Here is a 19,427-nt window from a genome sequence, read left to right as displayed (position 1 = left end):
GGATCATATCCAATATCCAATGTCTGTTGAAGATTATTGGGAGGGAGTCCCATATTGGTTAATTTAGTGTAGTGGAAGATCATGAGATTATAAGTGAGGAATACTATCTTGATTGACATGAGACATTTTGGGGAGCCCAAAACAGAGTCATGAGAGAGAGTCATGAGAGCTTATGCTCTAAATGAACAATATCATACAATTGTGGAGAGTCGGGATTATTTCAAGAGCCCATTGCCTTCATTATTTCAAGGGCCCATTGGGCTTGACTTATAACCCAAATAATTGAATAAGATTGAACTAAAGGTTTTTCAAATTCAATACAATTTCAGTTGATCCAAAGAACATAACATTAATAAACACAAACAAACAGTAATCTAAAGGGTATTTCTCAGAAACATGTTTCCACAATAATTTTGTATAAAGCAACTAACTTGTGGCCTCCATTTAATGTTGAACAAGATTTTATCACATTTTTTAGAACGATATCTTATATTAATGATGTTTCTTCGAAAATGAGCATTATTTTTTTTATTATTGTTTTAAATAACATGTTTAAAGAACAAAATTATTTAATGTTGAACAAGATTTTATCACATTTTTTAGAACGATATCTTATATTGACAGATGTTTCTTCGAAAATGAGAATTATTTTTTTTTATTATTTTAAAGAACATGTTTAAAGAACAAAATTTGATTGCTTTAATATCGTACCATAGACATCTTTGAAAATAACAGAAAAAAAAATAGAGAAATAGAAAAAAAAAACAGAAAGTTGCACTCTATCCATCAACCCATCATAGTTTTATTAATTTCTTTCTTTCTTTTATTTTCAAATATTTTTAAGTAGGGCTAAATTAGAGAAAATATTCATAATTATAGTTTAAATAATATTCTTAAATTAAAAAAATAAAATAAAAAAAATCTATGTCCTTATTCTTGAGAGAATTTACAAACCTATAACAAAATTAATTAATTAATTAATTAATTAATTATTCTTTTGAGTTCAAACAACTATTTCAGGAAAATGGTTAATTGAACATAAAAATTGATTTTCAGGTTTTAGTGCTTATTTTCTATTTTAATGGGGAATTCAATTAATCTATATAAACCCATTAATTTAATTGAAAGGTGGCGTGTTCTCACGAAATTGGATAATTGAACAAAAAAACGCAATTATTGATATTAGTTAATGGTTAGAATAATAGACCCAATAGCTTGAGAGAGCCAAAAAAGATTGATAAAATGTAAATTTATTCTTTGAAGAAAGTTAAAACTTAATTCTAATTGGAGTTTTATTTTTATAATTTAATAAATCTTCATAAATAGTATCTACCATGTGATAAAAATCTTTCTAAATAATTCTTATATGAAGTTTTTATTAAATGATGTCAACTAATTATAATTTAAAAACTATAATAACTAAATAACTTTACTTATAATTCAAGCAAAAGCGCTTTTAATTATTCACAAATAAACAAACCAATTATAAAGAGAAAATATTTATTTAATTAATTGTTAATTTATATAATGTATATTTTTCATTAAATAACTTCGAATAATCCAAATGATAGTGATTTATATAATATCCATGATTTCCACAATCCGATTTTAACTTTTTAAAATCGGATTTTCAAAGACGTGACCTGCGAATATATTTTAATTTTGAGAAAATAATACCCATCACTTTTCTTTTTTTTATTATTTTATTATTTTTTTATTTTTACAAGCATACTTTAAATTTTAATTTAATTAATTAATTAATTAATTTCTTGTATTTTGTTCAGTGCAATCAACTCTTGTCCTTCTATTTATTATTATTATTATTTAATTTTGCACATCTGTCCATTACAAGTTTGTTTTTTCTATTAACGCCCGTATCTAGTTTCGACAACTGCTAGATACTGCTAGACTAAATTGTCGTAAATATTATTTAATTTTGATTAAATAAGAATATTAATTTTTTATATATATATTTTTTTTTAAGTGTAGAGTCAATTTATTGAAGTCGGAGATATTTTGTATTTGACAATGAGGAGGAACTTTTGTTGAGAGACTTTGTAGCTTGAGAATTAGTTATTCACCGGTAAACACTTTGTTTATACTGATTGATTATCACTCGTAGATATTGGTGAATTTCTTTCTTCTGGACCACGTAAATCTTTGAGCTTCTTTGTTTAATGTTTGTTTACAGGTGTGTGAGTGCGATTGATCTTACAACAATTGGATAGGATCGAGTGTGGGGTCCTGCATAATTAAGTGTCTTCTTTGACCACCTAGGCTGCTTCTCAAAAAGCTATAATTAGATCCACCGTGACTTGTAGCCACCAAGACTTTGGCAAGTCCTCTACGTTCAACCCGAACATAATTTTTGGAAGAGACTCTGACTCAAATGGAGCAAAAGCATTTTGTATTAGTCCACGGAGCTTGCCATGGAGCTTGGTGCTGGTTCAAGATCAAGCCCCTGCTCGAGGCTGCTGGCCACCGTGTAACGCTGCTGGACATGGCTGCCTCGGGCATCCACAGGAAGGTCATCCAAGATGTGCACTCCATTGTAGACTACTCTGAGCCTTTGTTGAAGTTCATGGCCTGTCTTCCTCCAAATCAAAAGGTGATATTGGTGGGTCATAGCCTTGGCGGCTTCAACTTGGCTGTGGCTATGGACAGGTTCCCGGACAAGATAGCTGCCTCTGTTTTCGTGGCAGCCTTTGTCCCTGACACTAACCACAAGCCTTCCTATGTCCTAGATCAGGTACCTATTACTTTTATAGTCTAATCAAGAAGTTGATTACAGAGCATTCAAAAGAATCTATTCTAAACTTTTAAAGAATAAAGGTTGAATCTTTGGATGACCCAAAACTCAAAATTTTGTGTTGATGCAAGTACAATGAGCAAACCCCCATGGAAGCTTGGCTAGACACTCAGTTTAGTCCTTATGGAAACGAAGCTGAGCCTTCAACATCAATGTTTTTCGGACCCAATTTCGTGGCCAAGAAGCTCTACCAACTCTCCCCTCCCGAGGTTTCTCTCTTTCTTTGCCTACTACATTCGTTAAAAATATTTTGTACTAAATTATAGTTTATCATATATATCAGGATTTAGCACTGGGGCCGAGTCTTCTGAGGCCAAGTTCATTGTTCATGCAAGACTTGTCAAAGGCAAACAATTTTTCCAAGCAAAACTATGGATCCGTGAAGAAAGTATACATCGTTTGTACTGAAGACAAAGGAATCCCAGAGGAGTTCCAAAAGTGGATGATCCACAACAGTGGGATTGAAAATGTGATGGAAATAAACGGGTCTGATCACATGCCCATGTTTTGCAAGCCTCGCCAGCTTCTCCACTGTCTCCTTCAGGTTGCTGTCAGCTGCGCCTAATCCAGTTTTTACTTCCAACGCCTCTGAAATAAATGAAACGGAAGGCAATAATAATAAATGTTCTATAGTTCTGCAAGTTTCTCTAAATGTTGGGTTTGGCATGTTATGCTATGGAGTGCTTGGTTCATTATTGGGAATGCATGTCAGTGTGTTCCTTTCAGTACCTAAAACTTGTTATTTACCATATCTTTTATAGTTCTGTACGTCTTCCTTAATTTGGGGTTTGTGATTTTATGATATGATCCATGATTGGGCATGCGTGTAAGTTCGTCTATGATATCCATCTTATATCCAAGGTGTTACTATAATATGCGCCAAAAAAGTTCATACCATCCATTTATATACCATCAAGGAAATAGCATAAATAAAATAAAAAATAAAAAAAAACTCAACTAACTAAACCACTACGATTTGAAGATAAATGCACCTATCCTAACATAAATGTATGGTGCAAGTTGTATATTCGTTCTTTTATAAACGTAACTTTCATGAAAACACACGTGTGTACTAGTATTTCATAATTTTGAAGTAATCATGCTAACATGATATGCATAACATATCATTTAGAGGTATTATGTATCATACGACATGGTATACATAAATATATTCTCCTATTGGCTCCACAAACTGTCAAGAATCTTTGTGACTCAACTAAGTCGAGGGGGACCTCGTTCTTATGTTCGAGTTAACTGATTTGGGACAACCTCTTTTTTAATTTCTAGTTTTTTTTTTTTTTTTTTTTTAAATGGTTACAATTTCTCTCAATTCAAGATTCAATGCTCCAAACAAAAAATAAAAACAACGTGCTTCCACAAAACCTCCAAAATCCTCAAATATCCCATCATAATTAGGATCTAGGTTTGGCAAAGGCTCGGTGATAGAAGGGTGACTCTTGAGAGAAGAACTGTCAAAATCAGAGAAATTTAGGGAGAAAAAGATCTACGATGAGGACAAAATGATCGGGAAGTGGATGATGGAGACCTGTGGAAATGGCAATATAATGGAGCTGATCACATGCCACTATTTCCAAACCCTCTCCAAAACATTGGGTTTGATTATCTTATTTATAATCAAATAAATTACGAGAGGTAGAAATAGTAATAAATGGAAATAACGAAAAAGATACATATAGTAATAAGGCAAATATTAGATATTTGCCTTATAATAAAATATCAAATATAATATATATGGTAAACTATAATTTATACTAAATATCCTTAACAGTCAGCTGTCGATTAATGTGTCCGGACCTAATATTGTTGGGCTTTGTACTTTTGTTCGAAAACCTGCATCAATGAACAACGTGGTACCCTTGGTCTGATGTTGGACATTTATCACCTCTTCTTTGTCAACCTCACGTTTTTGTTCTTTTGTTCTTTGTTTTTTCTATTGCAATGTCTTTTTCTTCATTTGTCCCCCAACTTAAAACAAATTTCTTTGTTTCAACTAAGTTTTGTCGTTGTAAAATCTTCAACTCTTTACACATCTCAATAATATGTCACTGTCAATCTCTGCCTCGATCACATGGAGCAGAGGCATTTTGTATTGGTTCATGGGGCTTGTCATGGAGCATGGACCTGGTACAATATCAAGCCGCTTGGCTGTGGCCATGGAGAAGTTCCAGCCTTTGCTCCTGATACCCACCACAAGCGTTCTTATGTCTTATAGATCAGGTAAATATATACTCATCTCGCCAGCATACAGAGATTTTTTTTCTTTTAACAGTTCTGTTTCTTGTTTGTTTATCTTGAAGTTCCTGCAGAGAGCTCCCAAGGGATCTTGACTTGGCTGGACACCCAGTTTTCTTCTTATGAAACCACAACAGCAGATGAACCTTTAACTTCATTTTTGTTTGGCCCCGAATGCATGGCCAAGGACCTCTATCAGCTCTCCCCTTTCTTTTTTTCCAATTGTTCTCCTAAATGGATTTTGATTGATTTTTGAGTGGCAGCAATGAATTTGGTTCACCAGAATCAAAAAAGCCTCTCCAAGTTTTCAAGTGTTTTCTTCAGGTAGCTCAAAACCACACTTAAATGGGTGATGCATTTCGATCTTCTTTCAAGTTTTAATAATAAAATCACCCTGCTGCTAATTTACGACAATGGTTTTCAGTCAATTCTCTCCCTCTCTATACAATAATTAATTCCTTACCATTCATTTCATAATTTCACAGTTGAAGCAGAAATTACCAAAAGTGGTGGCATTAGTTAAAGAAGGGAGGAAAACCCAACAAAAATTCACTACACAATGAAATTGCAAAATGTCATTACAATGGAGACATGACATGAATTTAAAGAAAAAAGGTTAAGAAATGGAAAATCACCAAAAATTCGGTACACAATTTTTCAGTCAAATTCCTTCAGAGAAGAATGCAGATGAGAATAATTCAAGTGAACAATTTTAAACATGCTGTAGAGACGTTATATATACCCTTTCATTCAAAGGTAAACATGCCAGTCCTGATGGCGGCTCAGAGATGCAGCCACTGGTCCAAGAAGAATATCTGATAAACACTCGAGCTGTTTCCTGCAACCGCAAGTCGATTTTTTTGTACAGCAGGCCACCAACAATGACAAGATTAATACTGTTCCTCCCTAACTAATCGCATCACCAGAAAAACATCGAGTTTTCATAAGACATCCATCATACCTATGTTGTATTCTACAGAGTTACAGAATTCTCATATCGCCTCACCGCTCTCTTTCAGAAAACATATGAGCCGTAGCAGGATGTTTATCTTTCATAAAACAATCAGCCATAGCAGCAGGTTTGTTTTGCGAAAACGTTCCAATTTCCTTCAACTTCGGAAGAAAGCGTCAGATACCTTAAGGCTTTTTACTGCATGTAGAATAATCTGATATAGAACTGTCAATGATTAAGAAATTGGCCTTTCCTCGAAGATATGCCAGATATGTCTCGTAATCCTTGGCTGTTTTTCCATCGGTTGTTACTTGTAGCTGGTAATAATAATCTTACATGGTCATTTATGACTAGTAGCGCCGAGCAGTTCGGGACTTTGGCTTTGACGATTTCTGCAATAAAATAAGATGGGTTATATAGCTCGCATGTACCAAGCATGAGACTTATATTTCCCGCATATACACGTAGCCCCATACATCCCCAATAGATCTTCATTCGGATTCATTAGCAGAAATGCCAAAGAAACACCATGAAGGTAATAAAACGAAGAACAGAAACATAATAGGAGAAATTTTTAACTCACCGAAGTTGCCCCAAAGCTAGCCCCAGATCCTGTTGCAGCACCTATGAAAACAGTACAAGTCATGGTTATAAACTGATCCCATCTGGCAACCGGTAACTGGGGAACGTACCAACATTAAATAACATATATTCCTCCTATGTCAAGTCAATTAAAAACTCAAATCAGACACGTTCTTGTAAGTAATAACGATAAGGAAATCATGCCAAATCATTTAATCTATTTCCCACAACCACACGTGTTTAAGCTAATTTACATGTGCTTGAAGTAATTTTATCTCCATCCAGCTTTCTAACATTTGAAAAGAAAAAGAAAAGAGAAAAAGATATAACATATATATATATATATTTGAAAAAGATGTACTGATTTGCTACTATCAATCTTCGAACCCACACCCATACAATTTCTCTTATCAAAACTTATCTCATTGACTGTTGGGCCAAGATAGGATAATTGTAAGCATTATATCACATTAACAATTTGTACAGAAACAAGCTTGTTCAAATGCAAGGAGCAACCATTGTTCCGAAGGGTCTCAAGATAAATAAAACTACAAAGCACCGCATAAATAAGTTAAGAACAAAAAAGGCTACTAGAATTGAAAATTCTATTAAAAGTTATGAGATAGAATGCTATCATACTTTGCAGAACGGTCACTAACAAAAAGAGTTAATACTAATAATATTACATGGGGATATGATATGCGTTAAATTAAATATAACATGCTGAAATAGCTGAAATATACTGAAAGGAAAAAAGATAGAATAATTACTCCAAACTAATTCAAGGTACTGGAGCTTCCCTCTCCACTCAAGCCTAAACCAACAAAACCAATGCCTACCTCCTTCTCCTCCCAGTCATCTATTTATAATTGATACCTAATAACAAACTCCTAAAGTTAATTACTAATATACTGTTGATACCCTAATAATATATCTAGCTATAAAATTGCCTTCATATTAGACGGGATCATCATAGTTTGTGGAATTTTTTTTTTTTTTTTTTTTTTTTTTTTTTTTTTGTAAGTTTCCCAAAACATCCCAAACACATGTTTTATAACATAATGGGATAAAAATAGATAACCAGTGATGTTTTATAACATAATGGGATAAAAATAGATAACCAGTGATTAACTACTAGAAATAAACAATTAGTTAAATACTACGAAGAAATATATTGCAAACAAAAAATGTCAAGAAATTACCAGAAGCAAAGGGTGTCGAAAATAATGAACCTCCTGCAGAAGCAGATTGCCCAAAAGATGGAGCGGTGCTGCCAAAGGGAGTATTGGCAGAACTAAACAATGGTGCAGAGGACGAGCCAAAAAGTGATGTGGGAGCTGCTGCACCAGATGAACTAAACAGAGAGGATGTTTGAACAGACGCTGTTGGTGTCATGAACAGAGAAGATGATGCAGTAGCTGGAGCAGAGGGTGTACTGAAAAGGGACAATCCACCTGCGGAAGAAGCTGGTGTGGCTACTGTAGACGATTGTGGGGCTGTTGATGCACCATGATTACCTGAGCTGGCAAGTACTCCAGTAGCTTGAGTTGATGGTTGTGAATTTGCAGGCAAATGTAAAGTCGGATGTGCCCTCTTAGCTACTGCTTCTTGGCGTGCAGTTTCCCTTCGATCAGCCTCAAGAAATGGATTATTTACATCCCCTCTGCGACGCTGATCAGCAAGATAAGCTGCCTTCATTGAGTCAATGTACTGATGAAAACTCTCAACCTGAGGAATAATTTTTTAACATGCCGTTAGTTATAAGAATGTGCATATCTAGCATCCTACTTTCTACTGTGAGATCAGGTGCATGTGGATAAGTTGAAGGATTTTCACACTCTGAAATCTTCCGAACTTAAAAACCAGCACTTAAAACAATTTTAGACTTTGTTTCCAAGCAAGCTATACTAGTCCAAGTCAAACTCAATACCAAAAAGCAACCTCAAATTTACATTACATACTTACCATCACTGTCCCCTAACCAACTTAAAGACAACTTATTACAATCCCTATCAGCAATCAAGATCCCTTAAATAAACCAGGTATTTTCACATCAGTGACATACATCGACAACCTAATTGAAGAATATCTGAATCTATAGGACAAACATTTCAAAAGTGGCCCACTACATTATTTAAAATTAATGACCATTAAAGGACAAGATTTCTCCTACCTTAGCAGCTACGTGAATGAAGAATTCATGCACATTTGACATGATTTTAGGAAGCGAATGAAACAATGAGGAGCCAGAATTGGAAGCACTCCGATTAGACTCTTGGACAAGGAGTTGCTCTAACTCTTCAATCCACTGGCGGCACTCACCGAGATACTTCTCAAATCTTGAAACAGTTTGCTGCAAAAATGGAGAAGGTTTTTTTGGGAGACCACTGTAGAAATCAAAAACTGGCACGATTGAGGTGGATGTTGGTTGAACGCTGGAACCTAGTGGCGATGTTACTCCAGGAACCTGTGTTGGCGCAGCAGAATTTGTAGCACCTCCAGTACTCTGATGAAGGAACCTTGGGCGTATCATCATGAAAGAACGAATGGCAACTTCTGTATTCCAAAGCATCCCTTTCACAGAAGTCATCAGCTCTTGAAGCAGCACTTTTTGATGTTCTGTAGACGTACTAATTCCCCCAAGTTCCTGATATGGAATATGCAATAATTTCAATAACCCCATAATTTTACAATATAAAAATCAATAATTGTGTGTTAGACTTGGGACAGTTCAAATAGCATTCTTGTGGTTGATGGATGTGCAATTAAATATTACGGTACTCAAAAAAAAATAATTTATCTAAGATGCTTTAAAGGTTGAACATTAAGATACATGTAGCAGGTTTCATCTGAACCTTTCTCCCTTCGGCTACAACAGGAACAAAACCACCTTTTCCAACAGAAAATGAAGGGATAGAAGGGTCCGCCCTCAATGTTTGTTTTTGGAATAAGATGCCTCCTTCCAAATCCATCGAAAATATATCTTTATTCCAAGTAACGTATCACTTATTAATTCATTAGAGTAAGGGAAGAGCCAAAGAGGAACGTGTTGAGAACCTCTGAATCAATTTAAACAAGTTCTTGAGAAATCCAACTACCAATTTGTTTTCTCCTCCGTAACTTTTCATTGCCCATATAAAGCATGTATTAAATTATCCCAAATGTTACAGAAAAGATAAGAAGCAAGCTTTAGGAATACTGTTGAATGTGATTATGAACCTAATACACCAAACAATATACCAACTATCAATTACTCATACGGCATTGTAGTGACATTAATGTGCAAAATTGACCGAGCTGCTGCATTTTCCCATGTATATCTCAGTACCCATAAATATATTATCAGTAAGCTCAACTTTCCAATAATTATTCGACGTAAAGTCGAAAGGAAATAAAAAAGCAATCTCATTAATGTCAAAAGTAACCTGAACAATTCGACTAGCATCGAGCTCAAACCCATCGTTAGAAACTGAAGAATCGTAGAGGCGACTACACTGATCCAGTCTCTGGCTCTCATCCCGATACTCCAAAATTCGTTCCCTGAAGGGACAGAGTATATAAATAGCCACATAATATGGAAAATTGTAGAGCGTTGGAAGCCTAAATGTAAACAAGAAGATGAGGACTGATAAAAGGGAAAGCTAACACTAAATAAAATGTCCAAGAATTCTGCTTGAGCACGAAGAAACATTTTTGGCAGAAAACCATGAAAGACAGAAAATACTATTCTTGCACAAGATCTTTAAACTTCTACCCGTACAATTAAGCAAAAACCAAGATTATGCAACAAGTTTCAAAGAGAGTCGACAAGAACATACTCGATCTGAAGGAGAATTTTCTGCGAGTCAGGATGGAGATCAGCCCACTTAGTACCATAACTTGCAGGAGCCTTATCGTTTGTAAAAATGAACAACTGCTGCTGTTGCTGTTGCTGCTGCATTAACTGCTGTTGCTGCTGCTGTTGTTGTTGTTGCTGCTGCTGCTGCAGTTGTTGTTGTTGCTGCTGCAGTTGAAATTGTTGCGGCTGCTGGGAGAACAATGAGCTGCTCTGCTGAAAAAGTTGTGGTTGTGATTGAGGCTGCGATTGAAATAACTGCTGCGGCTGCTGTGATTGCGGAGTTGAGAACAGAGAAAACGCCATTATAATTCTGAAATTGCTTCGTCTACCTGAAACTGGTTCAGTTCAGACACTTGGATTTAGGAGTGGGAAATGGCGAAACCTCTTCCAAAACCCTAGAGAGGGAAAAGTGAGAGCACAACTTCGTTTCAAAATTTCCACCATGCTTTTCGTCTGTAATTGGATCTGGATCGAACCTTCAATGGGCCCAGCCCATATGTGAGTCTTTTCTGATTTGGCCCACTTCCTTTTTCTTTTTTTTTGGCAAAATAAAATAAATAAATAAATAAAATCATTTAATAGCTGAAAGAATGAGATGGGCTTAAAATAAAACAAAATATATTTCTAAAAATGCCGAATAAAAGTATTATAAAATATCAAATAAATTGATGAGCTATAAATATTTTACCGGTTGCAAATTTATCCAAAAATTAAAATTAAAATTAAATGGAATAAATTAAAATTATTTTCGAAGTAATAATGAAAAATAATAAACGTTATCAAATTAAAAGAAAGTATAAATTTATCAGATCTATAAAATTCATTACAATATCATTGAGTTGCCAGTCGACAAGTCGTTCATTCTATGTCGACTGTGCAAACAGTCAGAATAAATTTTTCCAAACAAATTAATTAGGTAATTGTGTATTTATTTATTTTTATTTTTATTTTTTACTTTTTCCTGCCTAATTCTAATAATTCATGTCCATTAAATACCGACATTAAATATCTCAACTTTGGCTTCATTTATTTCTTAGCTCATCGTACTAACAACTATAGAGTGTATTATTATTCCGTAATAATCACTTCATTATATTTTTTTTTTCTGTTCGTAGTTCAAATACATGAAAATAAGAAAAGAATTTGAGACTTTTACCTTTTATAGTGGCAAAATAGATATAATTTTAAAAATATATAAATTTTAGATCTCATTTAATATTTTTTTAATTTTTAAATTTTACTAATTAAATTGTATATTGTTTCTTATTATTTCTTTACGACAATCTGTCGTAGATTTGAGTCAATTATTTATTTTTTAACATGCTATCATATTTTTTATTCAATGCATAAAATCATTTATTTTTTTAATAATTACTCACTAATTCACTTAGTGAATTCATTTATTTGTCACAATAAATAAATTAAGAATCAAATTAAAAATCTGCCTTGGATCATCAACACTACTCATCATGAAAAAAAAAATACCATTTATATATATATAATGATTAATATACGTTAATTTTTATCAATATATCAATATTTTATTGACATTTTTAATGTAAAAATTGAATCCACATTTTGATCGATATATGGATTACATTTATTGGAGGCCTAAGTTTTGCCATTCATTTACTACATCTCAACCAATAACTTGTCCATAATTAATGTAAAAATTCCCAAATAATTATGAATATCTGACACACCCCAATGTTCCAAATTAAAACTATATGATTAATTCTGAGAGAGATATTGTATATTTTCTAGCTCTAGAACGGTTCATATTTGAGCCGGAAACGGTAAATTTTGTAATTTAACGGAGGGACTGTTCGCAGCTAATAAAATTACAGTACATATTTATAATAACAAAAGAAAAAATAAAGGAAGAAAATTTAACGCACCACAAAGTTCGGAGACATCAAAAAAAGAAAAGGAAAAAAAAAAGTTTCTAATTTTACCCCTCCATAACACAGAAATTTAACCTTTTAACCCACATTTTTTTCACCAACCCAAAAAGAAAAAACTAAAAATCTTTTTAAAAATATTTATTTGAGCCCATTTCCTGGAGTGGAAATTGCCAATTCCGGCCAAGACAAACAATCAGCAGCCCCCACAAAACCGGCGGCGTCTCCATTCTCAAACTGCCACGTGTTCGCCGCTCCGCCGTGGCCGCCGACTCCAGTACTGCCGTCTCCCAGACCGAGAAACGGCCAAGCCACCCTAGAACTAGCCGCTCCATAGCCCACATCTTCGAACCCAGACCCGAGTCCAAGCCCGAACCCGCCCAAACTCCAAAACCCTGGCGCGTGATTGTTCAACAACGACGTAAAGCTCCCACACATATTCCCACCAGCCTTCAACTCCCCTCCTCCGCCGCCGCCGAACTGCAGTCCTCCACTGTGGCCACCGACGAGCGGCACCAGAAACGGAGTCGCCGGCAACGAGTGATGATCGAGCTGAGAAACAGAATTAGTCAAAGACCCAGATGAAGAAGAAACAACCGACGTCGCCGCCGCCGCCGCCGCCGCCGCGGGAATGCAGGTACGAGAACGCTTGGCATTCTTCCGGCTGCCACCGCCAACGGGAATGTCGCGAAGGGTCCCACCATGGGTCCAATAACGGCGACAGGACTTACAGAAATGCCTGGGCTGAGAGAAATTATAGTTATTATAGTAACAGAACTTGGTGTTAGTGGAATCACAACGTGGGCAAGGGAGGTGCTCTTGTTCCGGAGGAGGGCAAAGGCCGCCAGAGGCAAGGGGCTTGGTGGCGGTCTTGAGGTGGTCGGCGGCGTCTGAAGGCATCGAATCGAGAGAAATTGAAGAGAAATTGGAAGAAGGAAGAGGGTAATTTGAAAATGCAGAGAGGGGGAAGGGGGGGAATTGGGGATTATAAGGGGAAGAGATAAAAGAGAGAGACAAAAACAAGAACAGCTTTAAGAGGAGGAGTGTTGTGGTGTGTGTGGACTGTGGAGGAGGACAACATTCAGAGGTGTGGTCGGGTCGTTGCGGGTCGGCTACGTAGGCCTAACCCTATTCTTCTTTTAATCTCTCTCTACTCTCTGCCATTTGCAGCGGCAGCCGCAGCTTTCTCATACTCTTATTCTCCCTCCCTCCCTCCCTCCCCCTTCTTCCTCTATATTATTATTATTGCCCTCTTTTTTCTTCCACTATTTCAACCTCCAATAATGTACTCCCCTTACTTTCATATCATTCACTTCCAAAACCATGTTACAACTATTTCTAAATTCCTTAATCCACCTCCACCAACAACCAACACCGGTGTCAATTAACATACTAAGTTTGAAACGGGTCGATAGTGAAATCCGAGCTCAATTGATTTTGAACCTGTCGCTTAGCCACTCAAACACATCTTAGTAAGGACTATTTTTAATTTCATAAATGATATTCTTTTGTGGAGATTAAAGGGATCGAGAATAAATTCAGTCCACATAAGTCTTTTGTCGGGAGACTATATACCCTAAGATTCAAATTGGTGGAGGAGTGTAATTCAAATTTCAAATTGAGACATTTCTCTTAGAAATCAGAGCATCATATTTGTCATTTCTAAGTTTCAAGCCATTCTCGTGCTAGAATTGCACCCGAGCCACTCAATCAAGTCTTAATCAAGTTCGATTGTGGAGCGACTCAATTTAGAACAAGATTTTCAAATCTTACTCCTAAATCTTCGATCATAAAGAGGTAATCTAATTCTAGCCTTATCTCTTGGTTTATACAAATTTCGTATAAGAAGGTGTTAAGTACTTTGATTCAAAGATTCTTGCTCCAACAAAAGCTTGGATCGTTGGACTGAGGAGTGGGGTTACCTTATCAGCTGAACCCCGAAAAGCGTAAATAACATATGCTACTAGTGGATGAACTAGATGGTTCCAATATATTATTGAGAGAACCAAATATATTTTCACAATTAAAAAAAAAAAAAAGTGGGATTTTTTATTTTATTTTTTATAGGCACTCTTATTTTGGTGAAATTTCGGCCATGCATGGATATAATTGACGTTGAATTTAATACATGTCAAACCTTGTTTTTCCTTTTCAATAATAATTAATTAATTTATTAGATCGGCGTGGATTTTTCCTCTTTTTTTTTTTATTTTTTTATTTTTATTGATTTATTAAAAAACGTATAGTTATTAAATTAATAGCTCAACCGTCTACGTGGACTTGGCAGACTCACACCAAAACGATTTAATTTTTATATAATTTATTCAAGTTATTTTATTTTTTAAAATATGGCCTATTTAAAAATAATTGTAAGGCTATGAATTGAGCTTTGAATGGCGTAGCATTGGTATTTACTATAATTCTTAAATTATGGAAAAATAATAGAATTTGATACTATAATTACATAAATACAGAAATAGAGATTGGTATATATTTGATTGTGTAGTCTATTTTTATTGGTTTATTATTGTGTTATATTTAATAAATTAAATGATTTTGACTTATTTTATTCTCCAACTCAAATAAGCTATATTCGAAATTAATATGGAATTCTTACCCATTGATACATCCCCAAATTCATTCCTTCAATAAATTATTGAATTTGTATTTTAATTATTTCTTCACTTTATCCAATAGGACATTGAAATAATAATAATAATAGATTATGAAATTAAAAAACAATTATTTTGGCCCTCCTTCAGAATTATTCAATAATTAAAGTAAACATTTATTTTAATCATTAATATGTTAATATGGTTAAGACATATAATATCGACTTTAAATCTTTTGATTGTTGCATTACATTCAAAATCTATTGGCTAAATAATTTAAATAAAATGTTATTAAAAATGTCATATAATTGTTAAATAAATTCATATTTGTTGAAAATTGTTGGAAAAGGAGTCTCCCGTTGGTTGGTTAGGAGAAGAATTATGAGTTTATAAGTAACGAATACTATATCCATTGTGGAAATTAGTAATTCCTGACATGATATTAAAGTCATATCTTTAATTTAGCTGGTCGAACAAATGGTGTAGTAATAGATTTTTTTTTTGAAGTATAAAATAATTAATAGCTAAATAATCCAACTTAAAAAAGTTTACCGGCTAGAATGGAATTGAACTCATATAGAATGTAACTGCAATTATTTTGGATAATTAATAACAAAATTGCAAAAACTCAATAATGCCACGTGGTTTAATTCAACAATAATATACGTATTCAATTTAATTTATGTGAAAGGAAAACATGAAATAAATAAATAAATAAATAAATAAAGTGGTAGAAATGAAAATGAAAGAGAGAGAGTAAAGAGACAGAATCATGTAATGTCGGGCAGCGTGGGGAGCAATAATTGGGTGTTTCCCCTCTGATTTCGGCCCCGTCATGTCCATATCAGATTCCTCTCTCTCACGTCTCTCCCCCCTCTCTAATTAAAAAAAAAAAAATTATTCTCACATTTTAATTTATAATTTCAACCACAAATTATAAATTAGAATTTAAACTCCTAAATATACAGTTTGAATTTAGGGTAAGAGATTTCAAGTACCCCACAAGAAACTCTTCAAAGAGGCCATCGTAATGTGTGCAAAATATTTATCTAACTGTTATTAAGAAGCAGTCACATTATTGGAGATGGAATTAAAACCCACATATTTAGTAGCTACTAAAAACATATCTAGTATGAATTTAGGGTAAGAAATTTCATTTGGTTGGACACCCACTAACCCAAGGAGAGATTTTTTAAAGAGACCATGGTAGTATAGCTTGCAGTATCTATTATTAAGACACACAGAGAAGGTGGATAAGAGAGAGAGAGAGAGAGAGAGAGAGAGAGAGAGAGAGAGAGAGAGAGAGAGAGAGAGAGAGAGAGAGAGAGAGAGAGGGGTGAGAGGTGAGGGCAATGGGGGGTTTAGGGGAAAATGGAGAAATGGGTTTTGGGGAGAAATGAAAAAGAAAAAGATGAGAGGATTGTCTAAACCAACCAATCAAATGTCGCTTTCAGGAAATGTAAAGAAAGAAAGATGTTTGTTCTGTTTGTGTTGGGAGTGATTCCTTTCTGTGGTATTCGGTGGCTCTCACTGACATTTCTTCTTAGCTTTATCATCGTTTTTGTTTTTGGCATTTTCTGTTCATACATTATTCCTTTTTTGGATTTTCTTATATGCTTCTTTGCATCTCCATAGATCTTCTCCCCTTTTTTGGGATCTCCACACTCCACACTCCCCACTCCGCACTCCACCACCTACCACTACCATTTCTTCATTAACTTCTACTTCTTATTACTGCTTTAACTTATACATCACACTTCTTCCAACTCCAAGTTTCATAAATCTACCCTTACTCGAACACTCAAAAGCCTAAGCCTTGTTGCTGCTAAGACAAGAACAACTAAGAAGAACAACATCTATAATTCAAATACAATGTTTCTACGTACTGTAAAAATCATTGCTCCATCTCAGTCAAAATGATTTGTACCACTAAATTTCTTGGCTCTTAATCATATAATGCTATAAGATGCCGTCTCACCAGAACCCAATACAGTTCCTACAAGTTTTCATGATTGAGGGGCAACTTTTGGATTTAGTTTTTGTTTCTTTTGGTCTTCCCCCATCTTTTTCCTCTTTCTCTTACAGCCTTACAACACTCTTTAACCTCTAAATCACAAATGATAAAAGAAAGAACTACTTCAGGAACTTTGCTATTAAAAAACAAAAAGAGAACACAAAAGAGTAGTCATTTTAACCATATGAAATCCAGAACACAAGAATAATTGTGTGTAAGTTTCATTTGTTTCTCTCTCTTTTCTTATTCAACAAGGAAAGAGATTAGAATAGAACCAAAAGGAGAATTAGAATTAGGAAGATGGGACTTCCTCCCGCATTCCGAAGGAAAAGATGTATGAAAAAGCTCTTCAATTGAGAGAACAAAATGAGAAATAAAATCCAAGACAGAGAATAAGTCTAAAATTCAAAATTTTGTCGTAATGTTATCATTACACGGCAGAAATTACTTGGTTACTGACCAGAAATATCGCTGACTGAAGAAAAGAATAAAATCAGAGAATGAGTACCAAAGAGGGGGCAAATTTTCTCAGTGCTTGATATGATGTTTTCCTTTTCCATATTTTCATATTGAACGCCGCTTAAGGATATCGGTTTCATGCAGAAAACCCACTAACCAACGCGAAGGTTGAGTTGCCTGTATGAAAGAAAATATTGTCAGCAGAAGCATGGGTGGCTAAGAGTACCACCAAGAAGCCTACAATGTTCTTCACTTTACACGCAGGATCTAAACTTAATTTGTGAACACTCTGAGGCAAAGAAAACAAAATAATGTGCCATGCTCATTTCTATATTTCTAAAACAGTTTTCACATTATTTCGATTCCAGAGGAAAGGTATGTTTAATTGCATTTTTTAAATTCATACATCCCTAAAATTTATGTAGATATGAACAGGGAATTTCCTTTGACCACAGGAAAATACTACAGCGCATCTACTCTTTCAAAATCTCATTACTTTTTTTTTTTTTTTTTTGGGGGGGGGGGGGGGGGGGGGGGGGATTCAAAAACTAACCTTCTTCCAATTGCCTAGCTCTCCTTTTTTGTCAGTCCCCTGTTGAGATTTGCGTACCTAAAAAAAAAGAGACAACGTAAATCACTTCAAGATCTAGGCTTCTTTCATTGTTCTTTTGGGAGGGAGTAATTTAGAGTTCGGGCGGGAGAGGTGAAATTATTTAAGGAGGCTGTACAATGTGACTAGTGATTTTATACTGGATGTAAGAGAGAAACTAAAGTAATGATTTAGTAAACATTCAATGATCTAGAGGGTGGTAGCCGCGTTGATAATTTTCCGTGAGAGGGAAGTATAAGGAGAAACATGAATGGTTTCTTGATATTTGATCCAAGGTGTTTTGTTTTTTATAAATAATTTCAAAGACGAAGACGCGTTGAAAAGAGATATAATGGTAGTAACAACAGTTCTCATTTAGAATAACATGCCACAATAATTTATAAATGTTTCGCTGCCACTATCCTTTTTCATTCGCGTGGTTATTGACTGTATTTTTCTATTTCTTCTTAAAGACTAAAAATACAACGGACAACAAAGTACCAGGATGGAATAATTGTATCAGCCTACCAAAATATAACTGGTGGAAAACAGACATACAGCTAAGTGTGCGAAGGCATATTCTGCATTTCATTCGAACTCTTCTTTGATTTGTGCTTTGATTTCTTCTCCCTTTTTTTACTCCTGCCAAGTTTTGATGCAATTTCTAATTAGCAGCTGGGAAACAAGATAAGAGGGGGTACTAAACTAAGCAAGAGGTAGACTAATTCTATTCAAGATATCACAAGTTTGTATAAAATACTCGTCATTGGAGCCCAGTCCCCAGCAAGATTTTAATTTTCTGTTGATGTGCTTTAAGTCCTTTTCTGAAGGGAATGCATATTTATTAATCTGTAAAAAAAGTACAACACACTAGCGCATTAGAAATGTAGCCTACAACCACAAGTTCGTAGGAGATACTGATACAAAATTTCCGAAAGAGGGAATAAGCTAAATTTACTCTCCTCCTACTACTACAACAGTATACGTTTTAGACTACTGATTCAATCAGTTGGAGAAAAAGACAAGTTCATACCCATGAGTCAATTGAATTAAAACGCTCATAGAGCTCAGAAATTATATGTGCAGAATTTTGGCGAGAGAGAATACTATCCAGGTACCTACACATGAACTGAGAAGAATAAGTGAACCATTGCACGTAAGGGATGGAAACAACAGAATGTTGCCAATTAAAGATGGAAAGATATATTTGTTTTTCTTTTATTAAACACAATCAGCTTTCAACAAATGAATGCATAAAATAAAGATCATAGTTTCACTTCCATACAAAAAGACAAGCCCAAAAGAAGAGCCAAACTTATAAAAAGGGTTCAATCGTTAAATATTAGCAGACGTCAATGGATGATTACAAATAATCCATAAATCCATCATTTCTCAAGGTTTTAAAATAAATAAACAAA

General features: G+C 34.6%; 4 protein-coding genes across 6 annotated transcripts in view; 1 reads left to right on the top strand and 3 right to left on the bottom strand.

Moving 5' to 3' along the window:
• Window positions 1-2,315: 2,315 nt before the first annotated feature.
• Window positions 2,316-3,630, top strand: LOC111781756 (salicylic acid-binding protein 2). The gene is made up of 3 exons (XM_023662448.2): window positions 2,316-2,749; window positions 2,881-3,018; window positions 3,093-3,630. Exons 1-3 carry the CDS (start codon window positions 2,390-2,392, stop codon window positions 3,372-3,374), a joined length of 780 nt encoding a protein of 259 aa, XP_023518216.2. The 5' UTR covers window positions 2,316-2,389; the 3' UTR covers window positions 3,375-3,630.
• Window positions 3,631-5,577: 1,947 nt separating this feature from the next.
• On the bottom strand, window positions 5,578-10,866 carry LOC111782033 (nuclear pore complex protein NUP58). 3 transcript variants are annotated; one of them, XM_023662799.2, is made up of 6 exons: window positions 10,415-10,865; window positions 10,022-10,136; window positions 8,770-9,243; window positions 7,799-8,324; window positions 6,598-6,638; window positions 5,578-6,406 (listed from the first exon to the last, which is right to left on the bottom strand). In XM_023662799.2, exons 1-6 carry the CDS (start codon window positions 10,735-10,737, stop codon window positions 6,365-6,367), a joined length of 1,521 nt encoding a protein of 506 aa, XP_023518567.2. In that variant the 5' UTR covers window positions 10,738-10,865; the 3' UTR covers window positions 5,578-6,364. The 3 variants fall into 3 exon arrangements, with proteins under 3 accessions (XP_023518567.2, XP_086975935.1, XP_086975934.1); XM_087119809.1 differs by lacking the exon at window positions 5,578-6,406 and having other exon boundaries at window positions 6,598-6,731; window positions 10,415-10,866; XM_087119808.1 differs by lacking the exons at window positions 5,578-6,406; window positions 6,598-6,638 and adding an exon at window positions 6,738-7,684 and having other exon boundaries at window positions 7,725-8,324; window positions 10,415-10,866.
• A 1,401-nt stretch (window positions 10,867-12,267) lies between these two features.
• Window positions 12,268-13,546, bottom strand: LOC111781975 (dof zinc finger protein DOF3.4). Its single transcript, XM_023662727.2, has one exon. The coding sequence runs from the start codon at window positions 13,233-13,235 to the stop codon at window positions 12,477-12,479; it is 759 nt and encodes a 252-aa protein (XP_023518495.2). The 5' UTR covers window positions 13,236-13,546; the 3' UTR covers window positions 12,268-12,476.
• Window positions 13,547-17,296: 3,750 nt separating this feature from the next.
• LOC111782267 (cyclin-H1-1) overlaps window positions 17,297-19,427 on the bottom strand; it is a gene marked incomplete in the record, with an annotated part of 6,718 nt that continues 4,587 nt past the window's right edge. Inside the window, 5 exon segments of the mRNA XM_087120324.1 lie at window positions 17,297-17,597; window positions 17,974-18,030; window positions 18,538-18,651; window positions 18,770-18,858; window positions 19,043-19,127. Coding sequence (XP_086976450.1) covers window positions 18,570-18,651; window positions 18,770-18,858; window positions 19,043-19,127 — 256 coding nt within the window.

Source organism: Cucurbita pepo, chromosome 19 (genome assembly GCF_057944985.1).
Source record: "Cucurbita pepo subsp. pepo isolate OVF chromosome 19, ASM5794498v1, whole genome shotgun sequence".
Classification (NCBI taxonomy): Eukaryota; Viridiplantae; Streptophyta; class Magnoliopsida; order Cucurbitales; family Cucurbitaceae; genus Cucurbita; species Cucurbita pepo.
The sequence above is the reverse complement of the archived record's forward strand: the minus strand, read 5'-3'. Positions and strand labels throughout refer to the sequence as shown.